General features: G+C 40.2%; 1 protein-coding gene across 3 annotated transcripts in view; it reads left to right on the top strand.

Moving 5' to 3' along the window:
• Positions 1 to 17,683, top strand: part of UBE3C (ubiquitin protein ligase E3C) — a 123,076-nt gene that overhangs the window by 20,375 nt on the left and 85,018 nt on the right. For all 3 annotated transcript variants that reach the window (XM_045863968.3, XM_045863967.3, XM_054505121.2), the window contains exons 2-9: positions 2,534 to 2,587; positions 5,517 to 5,591; positions 6,305 to 6,451; positions 10,507 to 10,622; positions 11,026 to 11,183; positions 14,804 to 14,957; positions 15,368 to 15,588; positions 16,207 to 16,361. In XM_045863968.3, coding sequence (XP_045719924.1) covers positions 2,534 to 2,587; positions 5,517 to 5,591; positions 6,305 to 6,451; positions 10,507 to 10,622; positions 11,026 to 11,183; positions 14,804 to 14,957; positions 15,368 to 15,588; positions 16,207 to 16,361 — 1,080 coding nt within the window. The remainder of the gene's footprint in view (positions 1 to 2,533; positions 2,588 to 5,516; positions 5,592 to 6,304; positions 6,452 to 10,506; positions 10,623 to 11,025; positions 11,184 to 14,803; positions 14,958 to 15,367; positions 15,589 to 16,206; positions 16,362 to 17,683) is intronic.

The raw sequence follows: 17,683 nt of genomic DNA, 5'->3' as shown, positions 1-17,683 counted from the left end.
TGGACTGTGGCTTCGTGGGGGGACAGAAGCCTTCAGTCCCTGTTAGTGTTCTGTGTGTGGCACACGTAGCCGCCTCGGCTGCCTTCCTCTGCTAGGGCACAGGAGACGGGTGCAGACGAGTCCGTGCTGGCGGGAGATGGTGCTCCCGTTCAGTCGGCTCTGCAGGGTGCCCAACTGGACGTAGACGATTGGTCACCTCTCCCTGTAGACCGTTTTCTTTTGTCTGCAGAGTATTTAAGGGGCATGAGTACGCTTTGAAAGGCCTTATTAGCGTTTTCAAAAATAGGATTTTATTGTTGAAATTACATATCGGGGGGGTGTGTGTGTGTGTGTGTGTATCCATTATTTTGGATTGGCTTGCTATACTTTATTTTTTTGAAATGAATTTGTCTTTTAAGTAGGAAACATTACAGCCCTTGAGCACAGGTGCATATTGACCTTCACATTTGTACGATGTCCTGTGTCCAGGGATTTGGATTTACAGGTAATCAGAAGTTAAGAATGTTCACCCTCAGCACATCCAGCATTGCCCCTTGTGCTTTCGTGGCTCCTCCCATACCATGAGCTTCAAACTTAAAATAGAATTTCTAAGAAATTCCAGTATTCAGTTAGACTCTAAGTGTGCTTTTTGATCCTGAGTACCTATTTTGATTTTTAACATATTGCAACCTAAGTACTGTGTTGCAGGAATCCAAAGTGCTTTTCAGCTGTTACGGTTATGCCATCCTTTAGACTGCAGTGTTTTACTTAAAGGAAATGTTCGTTCAGTCATTTCATAAGTATGTGTTGAATACCTACACGTGCCAGATGTTGAAGCAGATGAAAGCAACAGTGCGGTCAGGGAAAATGAGGTACTTGAACCTGTGCGGCTTTTAGATTAGCGAGGACTAGGAACTTATCTGTGTGTGGAAGTAAGTGTAGTGGCTATTTTGCCAGCATGTACCATGTTTTTAAGGTAAAATGTTGGTTTGTTGAATTTCAGAGAAATTGTTTTTATTCACTTAGCCAACATAGATAGTACATCATTAGTTTTAGGTGTAGTGTTCAATAACTTATCACTTGCATATAACAAACCAGTGCTCATCACATCACGTGGCCTCCTTAATGCCCATCCCCCAGTTACCCCATCCCCCCACCCTAATTTCAAACTTAAGTGTATTTTTTCATAGTTGTAACAGGGTATATTATTTTAAGTAATCTTAGCTTTTTAGCTCTAACCAAATAATGGACATATATTAAATCTGATCAAATGGAGATAGAAGGAAAGGAAAGTATAGACACAAACATACCAGTTCTATTCATAAATAAGGATACTGGCTAGAAATTTTTATCTAGAAGCTTTCCCGAATTCTGACCATCATACCTTTGCACTTTTTACTTTAAATTTTCCATTCCCCCTTCTCCTTTTAATTAAAATTTAAAAGAAAATATTTTTCTGACCTTGGTCATGTGATAAAGGCTTTTTATTTGAAATTCAAGAAATGAGATTATTTGTAGTGGGAAATATCTGGAGGATTTCTTTTCCTTTCTTTTCTTTTCTTTTTTTTAAGTAAGCTCTGTGCCCAATGTGGGGCTCAAACTCATGACCCCGAGATCAAGAGTTGCATGCTCCATTGACTGAGCCAGCCAGGTGCCCCGGATTTATTTCTTTGGCTTTAAATTTTGTCAGTGAGAAACTTTTCGTTCTGCACACTGTTTATTCACATACCAATGTATAATTTTAAATTGGCTTAATTACTTGCCTTCTGACACTCTTTTGATGTTGTGTTTGTTTTTGTTAAGAGATCTGTGTATTCATTTTTATAATGATTCATATATAATGTCTTGGGCTGTTAATTTTCTTTTGGATTACATTTATAAAAATAAAATGCCCATACACTATAGACTTGAACAGTTCTGGGGGAAGGAGGGTTATCTTTAAGTATTTTTATTTCATTTGAAATGTTTAAGTTTCCCATTTATTACTTTGGTTCCTTCTACATACCAGTAATTTTGTTCAAAATTTAGTTTTATGATGAAAAGAGAATTTTTTGAAATTCAGTAACAATACTGAATTTTGTTTCATCAAAAATTCATCAAAATGAATTCATAAAAAATCAAAATTTTATTGAGGTAATTGTAGGCTTATGTGCAGCTGTTAGAAATAATACAGAAAGATCCCTTGTTCACATTGCCTGATTTCTCCTGGGGGGGTTATATTTTGCAAAACTGTAGTATGATAATCACAACCAGGATATTGACATTGATATAATGCACTGATATTATTCAGATATTCCCAGTTTTACTTGAACTCTCTTGTGTGTGTAAAGAAATCAGATTTTATTCTTAGAAAACTACTGAAATACTAACTTTAATTAGGTCTGTGATCTGGCGGGGGGCTGTTTAACCTCTTGTGCCTCAGATTTCTCATTAAGTCAGAATGTTTGTATGATCTTTAGAATCCTTTTTTGGTCAAGACATTGTATAATTTTTGTTTGAGAGTATTTTAGAATTTGAAATTAGCCTTCTTTATCTTTTCTCTTTTTGTGTTTAGGAAGAAAAGGCTTCTCTTTTACATCGTACTCAGGAAGAAAGAAGAAAGAGAGAGGTAAAAACAGTTTTGTAATAGTCTCTTTAAATAAGCATTTTTCCATAGCATTTAAATAAGTCTTGGCTTTACTGTCATACAGGTGTATAGATATATGTATGTTATATGTGACATAACATATATATTTTTATGTATATTAAACTTCAGAAGCATTTCTGGATTTTTTGGATTTTATAATAAGTAATTTATTCTGGAACCAGTGTGGAAAAAGATGGACTAAAAGGGCAGTTTCCAGAATGGGGGGGAGGGGGAACAGGCTTTTACAAAGTTCACTTGCTTGCTTATGATAACGGTTTCCAGAAGATCTAGACAGACTTAGTATATCGTGTTCATGTTTTGCCAAGCAAAAGAAGAAAACTCACTGTTAAGGCAAATATCTTAACTATTTGTGAAGAAGATAAATAAACGAATGGAGCTAGTGACAGTTGTTTTATTCTTTATTTTATTTATTTATTTTTGTTTGTTAATATATTCTTTATTTTACATTTCATCTCTCTGGTGACAATTTCTCAAAATGGCTTTATTTTGTTGATTAATCAGCAATTATGGTATTTTATGGCCTACTTTTCCAGATTTTTGTTTTGTTTTGTTTTCTAATAAATCATTTGTTCTTTTAACAAATATTAATTGAGAGCTTGATATATTCCAGGTACTGTGCTGCTTGCTGGGTATATAGATAGTGAATAAGACGGATAATGTTCTTGCTGGGTTCTAGGGCACAGATGTGAGCCGGTGATAAGTGCCATGAAGGCAGTGGAGTAAGGTGATAGTGATGGGGAATGGTATTCAGGGAAGGACTCTCTGAGCTGGTTAGAGTTGAGCTGATAACTGAAGAATGAAAAAGAAGCTGCCTTATGGAAAGCTGGAGGAAGAGCATTCTTGGTGAAGGAAGCAGCAGACACAAAGGGTTTTAGGCGGGGTTTCTCAACCTCAGCTCTGTTGATATTTTGAACCAGATAATTCTTTGTTGTAGGGGCTTATCCTGTACATGGAAGGGTGTTTAGCAGCATCCATGGCCTCTACTCTACCCACTAGATGCCACAGCACTCCCTCCCTCCAGTTGAGATAACCAAGAATGTCTCCAGAAATTACCAAATGTCCCCTGGGTGGTAAAATTGCTGTCAGTTGAAAATGACTGCTCAAACAAGAAATATTTATTGGTTGGTGTCTTTCATCTTTTCTGGAAAATTCTCAGCCTTCATCTCTTGAGTAGTGTTTCTGCTCCATTCTTCCTCTCCTCTTCTTCTTGTACTCAAGTTATGTACATATTTGACCTTTGCCTTGTGTCATATATGTCTCCTATACTCTTCTGTATATTTTTCCTTTTGAGTATTTCTACTTTGGTTTGGATATTTTCTTCTGACCTAACTTCTAATTTACAGATTATCTCTTTACCAGTGTCTAATTGTTACATATATCCATTGAATGCTGAATTTCAGATTTTATTTCAGTTCTAGAATTTTCTTTGATTGTTTCATTTATTTCCCAGTTCTCTTGTCTTCTAATTTCATGAACATAATTATGGGTTATTAAAGATAATGTTTAAACTCCAGTTTTGGGACTCTAAAGGTCCCTGTCCCAGCCAGAAGGCTAGAATGCTACCAAGATTTCCTCCTTAGTGAACAACTGAATGAATAAAAATAAATGCTTTGAAAACTCATGGGACCATATATGGGTTTTTAATGAAGGGCTCTTAGAATCATCGTAGTAATGAATAGATTCGCAAACTAGGTTTAAGCTCAGGGGTTCCTTTGCTGTAACCACTTGAAGCTCAGGAAGTACACTTGGGTGACCTGATTGGTGTTCTGCCATCCTAGGATTGTGTGTGTGCGCATGTGCATTTCAAGCCTGGCAGGTGGCATTCATAGAAGACATAAAATAATGTCATGTGGTAGGATGAGTACAGGTTTTCGTGTCACACTTGGCTTTGAATTCTGACTCTCTTACGTCTTCCAGCATCACTTTATCTTCATGGAAATTTCAGCTTCTGCATCATAAAATGGGGAGTAGTAGTTGTCTAAGATGATTGTGCAATGTCTCTCTTAGGGCCGGCACATAGTAGGCTTTCAAACAGTAGGAGCTGCATTGGTTACGATGATGTGAAGAATAAATATTTTTGCTGGGTCACTGAAAATTTTAAAGACAGCCTTAATCAAAACTGGAGTTTTCTGCTTTGAGATAAGAAAAGTGGCTTTTAAAATTGATGTTTGGGTTGTCTGTATTCTTTTTGTATTTAAAGCTAAAATTGTTATTATAAGTCTTACTATGCTGGTGGGATTGTGAAATGGTGTAGCCATTTTGGAAAACAGTCTGGCCATTCCTCAAATGTTAATTCCACTCCTAGGCATACACCCAAGAGAAATGAAAACCTGTGTCCACACAAAACTTTTATGTGAATGTCCACAGCAGCATTAGTCATAATAGCCCAAAGTGGAAACAGCCCAAATGTCTATCAGGTAGTAAGTGGATAAACAAAATGTGAGACATCCATACGGTGAAATATTAATTGGCCATAAAAAGTAGTATAGTATTGATACTTGATACAACATGGATGAACCTTGAAAATATTGTGCCAAGTAAAAAAAGTCAGACAGAAAAGGCCACATATTATATGATTCCATTATAAGACATGTCCAGAATAGGCATTCCCACACAGACAGATTTGATTAGTGGTTGCTGGGGATGGGGGAGCCAGGGCAGGGGTTGAGGAATGAGTGCTAATGGGTACAGGGGGTTTTGGAGTGGGTGATGAAAGTATTCTAAAATTAGATCATGATACTTGAATTTTGAATATTTTAAAAATTGGTGAATGGTACACTTAAAAGTGAATTTTGTCGTATGTAAATTCTGTAATTTTTTTTCTTAAGTCTTTGCTAGCTAAACGTCATTTCCCTATGACCCATTGTACCTCCCTCCTTCCACTCTGCAGGAGGAAAGACGAAGATTGAAAAATGCAATAATTATACAGTCATTTATACGAGGCTACAGAGACCGGAAACAGCAAGTAAGTTTGCTTTTAAACTGAGAAAGAATTAGGCATGCCAGAGCTTATTTTAAATATGGCCTCGGGGGGCGCCTGGGTGGCTCAGTCGTTGCGCATCTGCCTTTGGCTCAGGTCATGATCCCAGGGTCCTGGGATCGAGCCCCGCATCGGGCTCCCTGCTCAGTGGGAAGCCTGCTTCTCCCTCTCCCGCTCCCCCTGCTTGTGTTCCCTCTCTCGCTGTATCTCTCTGTCAAATAAATAAATAAAATAAAATAAAATAAATAAATAAGGCCTCGGAGTCTTAGAAGTGGAATCCATTTTGTGGGTATCTTAGTACACCTGTGTAATCAAAGCTAATGTTGATAATAGTGTTTTCCCCAATAATTAATTTTAGTAGTTTATATTTACATAAAGATTTATAGACAGGGGAGTTTTGAGGTGATTTTTAAATAGTAAAATAGCAACCTGGGCCGCAGCTAAAGGTGGAAGTGTTGGAAGCATCTTTGGGGGATTGAAATGTCTTCATTCCATCCCAAGTTTTCTGGGTTTCATTTCACCTTTCCGCGAGAACGGTCCGAATGGCGGGGGCAGCGGAACCCAGACTGGGAGCCCCCCCCACCCCCTGCATCGCCGCGCAGCCCCGCCCCCACCGCCGCGCAGCCCCAGGTGCTCCCTGGGGCCACCGCGGCCGCACCTCTCCCCGTCACACCTGCTGTCATCTGTGTCGCCTCCAGCACGCGGTCCAGAGAAGCGCGTTCGATCGCTGCGCCGCCGCCTCTCAGTCCGGTGGTACTTTCTCCGTTGCCAGTGGGCCCAACCTTACCCTTTTGGTGAGGCAGCTTCTGTTTTTCTACAAGCAGAACGAAGACTCAAAACGTTTGGTGAGTGACAACTGCGCTTTCACTTACCCTTGTTTATGTGTTTTCCAGCGTGCTTTTTTAATGGGGTCGGGTAACCCTCCCGTGTGTGTGCCTTTGGGAACTGCCCTCCGCCCGCCATAATGGGTCACCTTTGTGGTGATGTGCTTTACCTATTAAAGAGCCAGATAAACTGTCAGTAGGGTTTTTTTGTTTTTTGTTTTCTTTTTTATGGAAAATTTCAAATATAAGAAAAAGTAGAATGGGGCGCCTGGGTGGCTCAGTCGTTAAGCGTCTGCCTTCGGCTCAGGTCATGATCTCAGGGTCCTGGGATCGAGCCCCACATCGGGCTCTGTGCTCGGCGGGAAGCCTGCTTCTCCCTCTCCCACTCCCCCTACTTGTGTTCCCTCTCTCGCTGTCTCTCTCTGTGTCAAATAAATAAAATATATATATATGTATATATATAAGAAAGAAAAAGTAGAATACTGTCTTGATCCATCCACCATGTAGCCAGTACTCAGTGTCCATAGTCATCAACACCCATCTCACCCAGAGCCCTCCATACCTGTGCCTTCCCTTCCATCACTGTGACAGGCATCCTAAATATTCTTGCATGTTATCTGTAAATACTTGAAATCTCTAACATACAGGGTCTTGCTTTTAAAACATCCCAAATACAACTATAAGAATGTCAAACATAGGCTTCTAATGTTATCAGTGATGAGGAACGGCTTTGGAAAATACTGATGGGTGTGTAGATGAATCAACTTTTTAAAAATGCAACTTGTTATTGTGTCCATTTTCTCAGGAAATATTAAGAGATGTCTTATGTAATTATTAGATTAAAAATGTACTTATTCTTAGGAATTCTTGTTTACTCGTAACAGAAATTTCAAATTACATTGAAAGATGGTGTAAAATGAGAAGTCTTCCGTACTACAACCATACATACTACAAAGATCCCCATAAGAAATATAAATACAGGAACAGTTTATTGCTTATCTGCTGTTTGGCTTTAAAATGAATGCAACATTACTTCCTGAGTTGAGCTAGGCTGGAACCTAAGAACTTTCCATAAACTAGGTCCAATCTAGAGAGGCAGTAAAAGTGGCTTCATCTGCCCATTCTAGACTTTCCTTAAGTGTAGCCTCTTTCCAGGCTTTCTATCTGAAGTTCATGAAAAAATGAATCAGAGAAGTACAGTAGCAGATAATCAGGCTTGCTTTCTGGAACGGGCCATCACCATCTTTGTGTACTCAAGTCTTACAGATTGAGATTTGGCTAAGGAGCACCGATGTGTGGGTGCCGTGGGGGGTGCCAGTCATTTATGCCAGTCATTATGTCATAAGATAGTACAGAAAGCACCCCTTTCCTCTGGAGAACTGCTCCTGCCATGCTCCTGTGTGAGGGTCCGTCTGTGGTCCCCACGCGGCTGCTTCAGCAGAATTCACGTACGTTTGCCGCCAGGCCTTAAGCAAAACAAAGCAAAGTGCTCCTGTGCGGATTCTGAAACCCTAAATAGAATTAAATGTCATCAAACCTGGTTAATAGAACAAAAGTGAACTTGAATGTTTATTCAGTTTGCAAGCAAAAATGCAAGAACAACAAATTAATCGTGTGGGGAAAGAGGCCCTTTGTGCCAGTCTTCAATGCTCCCTAATTCCCTCCCAGGAGTAAGCATGATGCCACTTTTGTGTTTTTCTAAGATGCTTCTTGCAAAGCTAGGTATATATGGCTGTATCTTCTGCATTTCCTCCCTTTATTTTTTATTATTATGACTTTAAATTATGGTCTCGGGGCGCCTGGGTGGCTCAGTTGTTAAGCGTCTGCCTTCGACTCAGGTCATGATCTCAGGGTCCTGGGATTGAGCCCCGTATCGGGCTCCCTGCTCCACGGGAAGCCTGCTTCTCCCTCTCCCACTCCCCCTGCTTGTGTTCCCTCTCTGGCTGTCTCTCTCTCTCTGTCAAATAAATAAAATCTTTAAAAAATAAAAAATAAAAAAAATAAATTATGGTCTCTGCTAAAATAGTGTACTCTGATTATATTTAATTATTCTGGAGTTCATAATTGCCTCACTTTTGTTTAACTTTTTTTGAGTCTCTTGATAAAGTTGCCCTCTACTTTTGACAGTACTGTAAAATGCTGCTCAGTATAATTGTCCATGATCAAAGATGTCAGCTAGTCTGATGCTCTATTTCCCTGGAGCTAATCTTCTTGGATTCCCGGAAATTCTTGTGTCATTATCTTGGGAAAATCACTTGCTTTGCTTCAGTTTTAGATCCTCCCTCCTGATTCCATTATCTTTTTGCTTTCTTGGTTTACTCCCTCATTTTATTGATACATATCCTCAGCTGACTTCCCAAGAAAGAATGAATAAGATGTTTTTAAAACTTTACTCATCTGCATTTAGTAAATAGTAACAAAAAGTTAGGCAAAGTAAGTGTTTAATGTACAACTTTTTGGATGTTATTGGTACATTTGTCAAGGTTGTGAAATACAGTATCAAAACACAGTCCAGGATTGCCTGGCTGGCTCAGTCGCTTAAGCGTCTGACTCTTGGTTTCGGCTCAGGTTGTGATCTCAGGATGGTGAGATCAAGCCCCACGTCGGGCTCCACGCTCAGCACAGAGTCTGCTTGAGATTCTTTCTCCCTTCCTCTGCTCCTCCCCTTGAGCTCTCTCTTCTCTCTCTCAAATAAATAAAATCTTCAAAACACAGTCCAGAGAATGTTTAAGTAAAGTATCACTACTGCTTTGAGGTTTTTTTTTTTTATTTCATAAGCAACTTGAAACATAATTACTTGGTTAATATATTGACAGCCTTATTCTTGAAGTTCCTACAGTTGCCCTTTAGATTTTTATAATGTTTAGTTACTGTACATGCTATTGTTACTTGTTAAGATAGCATGCAATTTAGAATGAACTACATGTCAGAGAGTACAGAAAGTATTGTATCCTGTTGGTTCCTGAGAAAATATGGACAGGGTAGTTCCAAACACCTGAAGAAGAAGCCTTGTGTGTGTAGGCAAATCCGTATTTGGAATGGGTCACAGAGTTATCTCCACCTAACTTAGGATCTGTTGTAATTTGTTTTATAAAACACTTCTGCATTAGTATTTTGTTTGATAACATTTTATATGAAGACGTGCTCCTGTCAGATAACAGGCAAAGAAAGAATGTGGCACATTTGTAAGTGGCCACATTTAAGAGGCTGTCTTAATTTTAACCGGTTCTAAATGGGTCTTACAAAATGAACAAGTAACAGCCGGTTTTACAAAAATATAGTACAGAAAGTAGAAGAGCTTCCTTGTTAAGTGCTGAGTTTTCAAAATCATTTATGGTAGCTACGTCCATAGCAGATAGGCCTCCTGGGTGCAAGTTAGAAATCTTACTCAACATTTGCTAAATTCACTGCCCAGTCGTTGTGTCCAGGAGACTGGGGAGTTCTCCTCACCCTGGCACATCCTTGACTTTTTTCCAACTCTACGGAGGCATGGTTGGCAAAATTTTAAGATAGTTAAAGGGTACGCCATGATGATTTGATATATGTCAGCATTATGAAAGGATCTGTCCAGTCTCTTGTCACCTCACATACTACATACCTGAGCTTTTACTGGGCAGAGTAGGGCTGTATGATCGGTTTCCTACCAAAATTTCATGGAGTTAGGGAAGGGGAGTATCCAAACGGAAAGGATGCTGGAGACACAGAGGCAAAAGGTAAAACGAAGAAACAGATATCCTTGTGCACCTTGGCATTAATACTGTATTTCTCGTGTGTTTTTACTATGGATTGCTCATTTTTGCAAATGAGCTGTTTTATTTCAGATTTAGATGAGTTTTAAGTGTACTTGTTCTAGTAATAAATTTAGAGATTTAGCTTAATACTGATTTGCTATTTTAAGATAGAAAATCAAAGACGTGTGGTATATACTACAAAATAAAAGCTGATTTAGAAGATTTACTTTTTATCATGTTTTGATTAAGTATCTATTTACCACTTAAGGAAATTTGGATTGTTATGTACTGTAAACAATGAGCTTTTTATGGATTGAGAGTGATCTGTATCTTTTGCTGTTTCAGATATGGATGTATCAGAACTTAATTAAACACAGCTCTCTGTTTGTCCAGCAGTTGGATGGATCTGAGCGACTTACGTGTTTATTTCAAATAAAGAGGTTGATGAGCCTCTGTTGCAGGTAAATCCCATCGAGTCAGCAACTTCTCACAGGTGTGGAAAGTCTTGAAGAGCTCTTTGAAGGAGTTAAGCACTTTTAGCGAGATCCATGGATTATAACACTTCTCACACTACATTTGTGGTCTTTGATTTTTCTTGTCTGTTTTTCCCTCTGTGATTGTGCATTTCTCATCTCTACAAACCCAGTGTCAGCATGCTGTTGGGCAAGTAATGAGTACTCCAAAGGAAGTGTAAGTTGTTGTCCTGTCTATCCTCGAGTCATGCCTGTTTTCAGAGACCTCTAGTACTAGAACAGAGTGGCTCAAACACCATAGTGAAGGAGAGTCATTTGCGGGAGTTTGGGATGACATTTGCCATGCAGTAAGTAAGTATGTGAATACTTTTTTTTTGGTTTGTTTTTACAGGTTATTGCAAAACTGTAATGATGACAGTTTGAATGTTGCACTTCCAATGAGGATGCTTGAGGTGTTTTCATCTGAGAATACTTACTTGCCTGTTTTACAAGACGCTAGCTACGTGGTGTCCATCATTGAACAGATTTTGCACTACATGATTCAGAATGGTAGGTAGCAGGTGGGGCTGGGGCTTTGCGTAGGCAGGATGCTCTGTAGAGCTTGCACACGCGCTCTAAACACCCAGAGTGACTGTGACGGGGCACTGCTGAGGGGAGCACCTGCTGGAGGCACGAGTGCTGATGTTTGTCCTCAGCTCTCCACACCCTGAACGTCTGGAAATGTGGTCCACTCTAAAGCAAATGCATGCTTCCAGAAACTGTTGTGGGGGCTTCGCTTATGCGTATCTGCAGCAGCTGGTCCTCACGTCAGTGAGCCAGCGGCCGTGTCCCCAGTGGGAGGAGCAGTAAATAGTGCTGCAGCGACGAGAGACAAGTCAGCGGGATAGCCGGTCTCAGTCAGAAGTAATCTCAGTCTTCACATCAGTTCAGCAGAGGAGAGGAAGAGATTGAGTCGGAGTTTTCTTTCCGACTGGGTGTTAAAGCTCTTACACGTTGGCACTCTTCTGATAAGGACTGCGTTGTGTAAGGTATAATCTAGATCTGAAATTCCTCTGAGGACACATTAGTGACTATGAAATACACAGGATTTCTAAAACTTTTATGATGAGTTAAGCTGTATACAACAAAAATTTAAAAATCTGACTCCCAGGGCACCTGGGTGGCTCAGTCGTTAAGCATCTGCCTTCGGCTCAGGTCATGATCCCGGGGTCCTGGGATCGAGCCCCACATTGGGCTCCCTGCTCCGCGGGAAGCCAGCTTCTCCCTCTCCCACTCCCCCTACTTGTGTTCCCTCTCTCACTGTGTCTCTCTCTGTCAAATAAATAAAATCGTTAAAAATAAAAATAAAAATCTGACTACCAGTAATCTCACAGCTAGGAAGTCAAACACTTCAGGGCTTGGACTTCAGAGGTATTAGCATTAAAAAATAAGTGTGTTATTTGTTATAAGAGGGGCTATAGGTGGTTCTGGAAGGCAGGAGTCACTGGTAAAGCCATAAATAAGTTTCTTTTTGTTTTCCAGAGGTGATGGACTAATGTAGGCTAAACATAGCTAATTTAATCCTCAATACTAAAACTGTAAAAATTAAATTCGTATACATCTCAACCTTAGCTTTTGGCTTAGGTTTAAAATAAAGGGGGTGGGTAGGCCTGGGTGGCTCAGTCGGTTAAGTGTCTGCCTTGGGCTCAGGTCATGTTCCCAGGGTCCTGGGATCGAGCCCCACGTCGGGCTCCCTGCTCAGTGGGGAGTCTGCTTCTCTGCCCCTCACATCGCTGTGCTTTCTCTCTCTCTCAAATAAATAAATAAAATCTTTTTAAAAAAAAAAAAGAAACCTATTTTAGTTTGTTGAAAAATTAGGGAGTCAACTAAAAGTAAATTGAAATTTGTGGGATTTGATCTTTTAAAAAACAAAGTAATGATAATTAGAAATCATCCTTTGTATCAGTGATGCATTATTGTGTATATTGATTTAAGGCTGAGCAATCATGAGAATTTTTACTTTTCTTGTTTTCTAAAAGTGTAAAGAATGTAACTAAGAAATGCATTATTTTGAAATGTGTCTAGAAGTAGAAAGTGTGTCACAATCTTGCGGTGAAACTGCCGCTTCTGGCACCTTCTGTGGGGACACGTGGTGATGCCACAGCTCCATGCGGTGCTCAGGGCTCCGCGCGACAAGTGTGGCCCCCATCTGTCCCATGCACCATTACTGTTGACTCTACTCCTGTGCTGTACTTTCATCTCCGTGACTTACTGACCTCACTGGAAGTTTGTTCCTCTTAATTCCATTCACCTGTTTCTCCCCGGCATTAGGAGTCTATAAAATTTGGCAGTGTTTACTAATTATAGGTTGTATTATTATACAGTATGTGCTGTGATTTAACATGAAGGCTTTTTAACAAATGCAGCGGAACTTCATACTCTAGTCATGCTGTCAGGTAAATCTGTTCAATACATACAGAGATTGATGTTGACATATTAACGGTATCATTTTTTTAAGATTTTATTTATTTATTTGACATAGAGAGAGCACAAGCAGGGGGAGCGGCGGGCAGGGGTGAAGCAGGCTCCCCTGCTGAGCAGGGAGCCTGATGCGGGACTAGATCCCAGGACCTTGAGATCATGACCCAAGCTGAGGGCAGATGCTTAACAGAATGAGCCACACAGGCACCCCATAATATTTTTAAAATTCTTGATGTATTCTCTATACTGTCCCTTTTTTCTTTTTTTCCTTAATCTCCGTGACTTACTGATTTTATGGCTGGAGGTTTGTACCTCTTCATCCCCTTCATCTGTCTCACCCCACGTCGGGCTCCCTGCTCAGTGGGAAGCCTGCTTCTCCCTCTCCCTCTGCCCCTGCTGTATTCCTTCTCTCGCTGTGTCCCTCTCTATCAAATAAATAAATAAAATCTTTAAAAAAGGCGGGGGTGGGGGGGCAAATATATTTAAAAGACTGTAGGGTTTGGATCATTGGTGATGCCAGAGTTGATGTTTACTGCACACCTTGCAATCCCATTAAAAGTTTAGTAAGGTCATAAAAGTTGTTGCTTCAGCTTGAATTCCCTGGTGCCCATATTTTGGTCTCCAAAGCCATCATTTCCTCTAAAAGGAATGAAAAGGCTGGTGGGTGCCAGGTCCTGGCTCCAGGTCAGGAGATGAGGACAGGTGAGTCTGGAGATGCTCTTCATGAGCGGTGGAGCTCAGGGGCCTGCCCACAGCCTACCCCATTGCCCAAAGACAGGACAGTGTGAGAATTAGTGAGGATAACCACTGCAGTAAATTGAAATATGTCTGTTTAAGTCCATGAGTTCAACATGCTTTTTAAAAACCACAAAACTAGTTAAATACTTGGAGGATGCTTAAGAGGCAAATGAAAACCATCACAATGTATGGGCCTTACTTAGATCCTGATTCAAGCAAACTAGTTAAATAAAATTTATAGCAAGAGAGAGTTGGAGACTTGAACACTGACTAGATAGATGCTTGTGATAGCAAGGAATTATTGTTAATTTAATTTAGCTGTCATAATGGTATTTTTAAGAAAAATAAAGTCCTTTGATGACACATTGAAATCATTATATTTTAGATTTGCTTCCCAATGAATGGAGGAGTGGGTGATGGGTACATGGAGTATATATACCATTTCAGGCTACTTATGTATTTAACTTTTCCTTAATAAAAAAGTTGAAGGGGCTCCCAGCTGGCTTAGTCGGTAGAGCATGCGACTCTTGATCTCGGGATCGTGAGTTCGAGCCCCACGTTGGGTGTAGAGATTACTTTAAAAAATTAATAAACTTGGGCGCCTGGGTGGCTCGGTTGGTTAAGCGACTGCCTTCAGCTCAGGTCATGATCCTGGAGTCCCGGGATCGAGTCCCGCATCGGGCTCCCTGCTCGGCGGGGAGTCTGCTTCTCCCTCTGACCCTCCCCCCTCTCATGCTCTCTGTCTCAAATAAATAAATAAAATCTTTAAAAAAAAAAAATTAATAAACTTAAAGAAAGGGGGCCATTGTCTGTTTAACTAGTAACATTTAACAAAAAAGGAAAGTTGAAGAAGAATTAACTTAAATTTGGACCCATGGAGATTTATAAAAAGCTTTTAAAAATTGACACATTTTTTTCCTCATTATGATGAAGGTATCTAATTTTAAATATGTGTTTTTCCTTTCTTTTAGGGTATTATAGATCTCTCTATTTGTTAATTAACAGCAAGCTTCCATCAAGTATTGAATATTCTGATTTATCTCGAGTTCCTATAGCAAACATTTTGCTAGAGAATGTTCTGAAACCATTGCACTTTACCTACAACTCCTGTCCAGAAGGTGCAAGGTGAGAATGGGATAATTTACTGATTTTGAAAGTTCACAGGTTCTGTATCTAACAATAACTATTACATGGATGCTATTTTACATATAGACTTCAAAGTGAAATTTTTACTTTATTAATGTGACTCAATTTAAAGAAAAGTTTTACTATTTCTGTTTGGCCTGTACCCCAATATAAATTTATAATTCTGATGGTCTGGTTATTTTCCTGTCTTCTAGTAGCTATTGAAAGATATAAAAACATGGTAGAGTTTTCTCAATAGGGAATGCACAAAATCCGTTAATTTCAAGGCAATTTAGTTGATACTGAATGCTTAACTTCAATTAATTTAGAAAAGAATATTTCATAAGTTAATTTTAATCGGTGATTTTATGAACAGTATGTTTTGATAAAAGCTTCCGTTTTTCTTTCAGGCAACAAGTTTTTAGCGCCTTCACTGAGGAGTTGTTGGCAGCACCTTTTACAGATCAGATTTTTCATTTCATCATTCCAGCCTTAGCGGATGCACACACTGTTTTCCCTTACGAGCCCTTCCTGAGCGCACTGTTGTTCCCAGAGAGCAGGCACTCCAAGACGAGCAGTGGGGCACCGTGGCTCTTCTTCTTTGTCTTAACTGTTGGCGAGCATTACCTGGGTATGAGATAAAAGACGTGTTCTACTTGAACTCCTATTTACATAGTACTGGCAGATAGAAGTCAAAAGAGAAGCAAATCCAGTGCCAGGTGTATGTTGTCAAGGTGGCCCCTGGGGGACGGGGTGGATTTCTTGTAAGAGTGTGTTTGCTGAAGGTCTGTGTCCTAGACAGTGGGGAAAGTTTCTAGGCACATAAAAAAGTCCCTATTCAGCGACGCCTGTCTGGCTCCATCAGTGGAGTATGTGACTCTTGATCTCCGGGTTGTGAGTTTGAGCCCCACCATGGGTGTAAAGATTACTTAAAAAAAAAAAAAGGCTCGATTCAGATACATGTTACCAGGCCACACAGATTAAAAAGAATTTTAAAGTTGAATGGGAGAACTCCTGTGAGTGCAGGGATGTTATCCCCACTTATGCTAAACTTCTAATGTGTGCCTATTCTAGAATTATAGCATCTTTCTCTGATGTATTTTAATACATCTGTACATGAGTTATTAGAATTTTGATAATAAGATGTGGTCAGAAATGTTTCTCTGAATATAAGAAAAATGATACCTGAGTTTTCTAGTTTCTGTTTGATCATTTCTAATGAAATACTACAACTGACTGTTTTACAAAGGAACCCTCTCTGAGGAAGGACTGCTGGTGTATTTAAGAGTACTCCAGACCTTTCTCTCTCAGCTACCAGTTTCACCTACCGGCACGAGCTGTCAAGATTCGGCCAGTGACTCGGAAGATGAGGGTGAAGAGGCCGATAAGCAGCCGAGCGCTCCGGTAAGCTCCAGGGGGCCTGGGGGTCAGCGAACGAATTACACTACATATCACTCCATCTGATTTTGAGGTCACTTTTAACTTTGTGTCCATCCTTACTTTTGGCTATATAAGTAGTACATGAAAGCGTTCTTGTTGTAAAGCATTCAGACTGCAGATGAAGTCCCCTCCCTTCCTCGGCCACCCTGTTCTTTTTTTTTTTTTTTAATTTTTTTTTGAAGATTTTACTTACTTATTTGACAGAGAGAGACACAGTGAGAGAGGGAACACAAGCAGGGGGAGTGGGAGAGGGAAAAGCAGGCTTCCCACGGAGCAGGGAACCTGATGCGGGGCTCGATCCCAGGATGCTGGGATCGTGACCTGAGCCGAAGGCAGACGCCTAATGACTAAGCCACCCAGGCGCCCCTCGTCCACCCTGTTCTTTCCAGAGATGACTGTCCTGGCGACTGGGGATTGGGATGTTCTTCCACACCTTCTCCTGCCCATCCATAGAAGTGTATGTGGGGGTACATAGTTATGTGGGTTCTTTATGCAGAGTAGGCCATGCTGTATATTAATTTGTTACTTGGGAAATTTTCCTAGAGGTGAAATTGTTGGGTTTTTTAACCCAACCCATTTTTAAGAAATTTTTAGCGCAACTTTGTTGAGATACACTTTACCATAAAACTCGCCCTTTTAAAGTGATGTACAGGGGCGCCTGGGTGGCTCAGTCGGTTAAGCGTCTGCCTTCGGCTCAGGTCATGATCCAGGGGTCCTGGGATCGAGTCCCGCATCGGGCTCCCTGCTCTGTGGGGACCCTGCTTCTCCCTCTCCTCCCCACTTGTGCTCTCTATCTCACTATCTCTGTCTCTCTCTCTCAAATAAATTAAAAAAAAAAAATCTAAAAAAAAAAAAAATAAAGTGATGTACAGTTGAGTGATCTCTCAGTATATTCGCCTAACCGCAGCCACCACCACTCAGGTAGAGCATTGTCTGCACAGAAACCCGCGCCCATCAGCAGCCACGCCCTCCCCTTCTCCCAGCCTCAAAGGGAAAAAAGGTTTTCTTCCTTACCCTATGTTGTGGGCACCAAGTAATGTCTCCTGTTAATTTTTGGCAGTTTTGTAGATGACAAATGTTAGATTTATTTTTAAAAAATGAATATTGAGTTTATTGTAACGTATAAGCATGGTTTGCTGTGTATTTTCAAGGAATAAAAAGCTCTGCATTATACACACACATAATTTATGTGTCTTCAGTGATATATCTGCTGATTTTTCTCTTAATTACACAATTGAAATAACTTGAGATAAGGCTGACATGGGTTTAAATATTTTTTTGGTTAG

Source organism: Mirounga angustirostris, unplaced genomic scaffold (genome assembly GCF_029215605.1).
Source record: "Mirounga angustirostris isolate CCGP_5_RB_7025 unplaced genomic scaffold, mMirAng1.0.hap1 SCAF_12, whole genome shotgun sequence".
Taxonomy (NCBI): domain Eukaryota; kingdom Metazoa; phylum Chordata; class Mammalia; order Carnivora; family Phocidae; genus Mirounga; species Mirounga angustirostris.
Note: the sequence above shows the minus strand (reverse complement) of the source record. Positions and strands in the feature narration are given on the sequence as shown.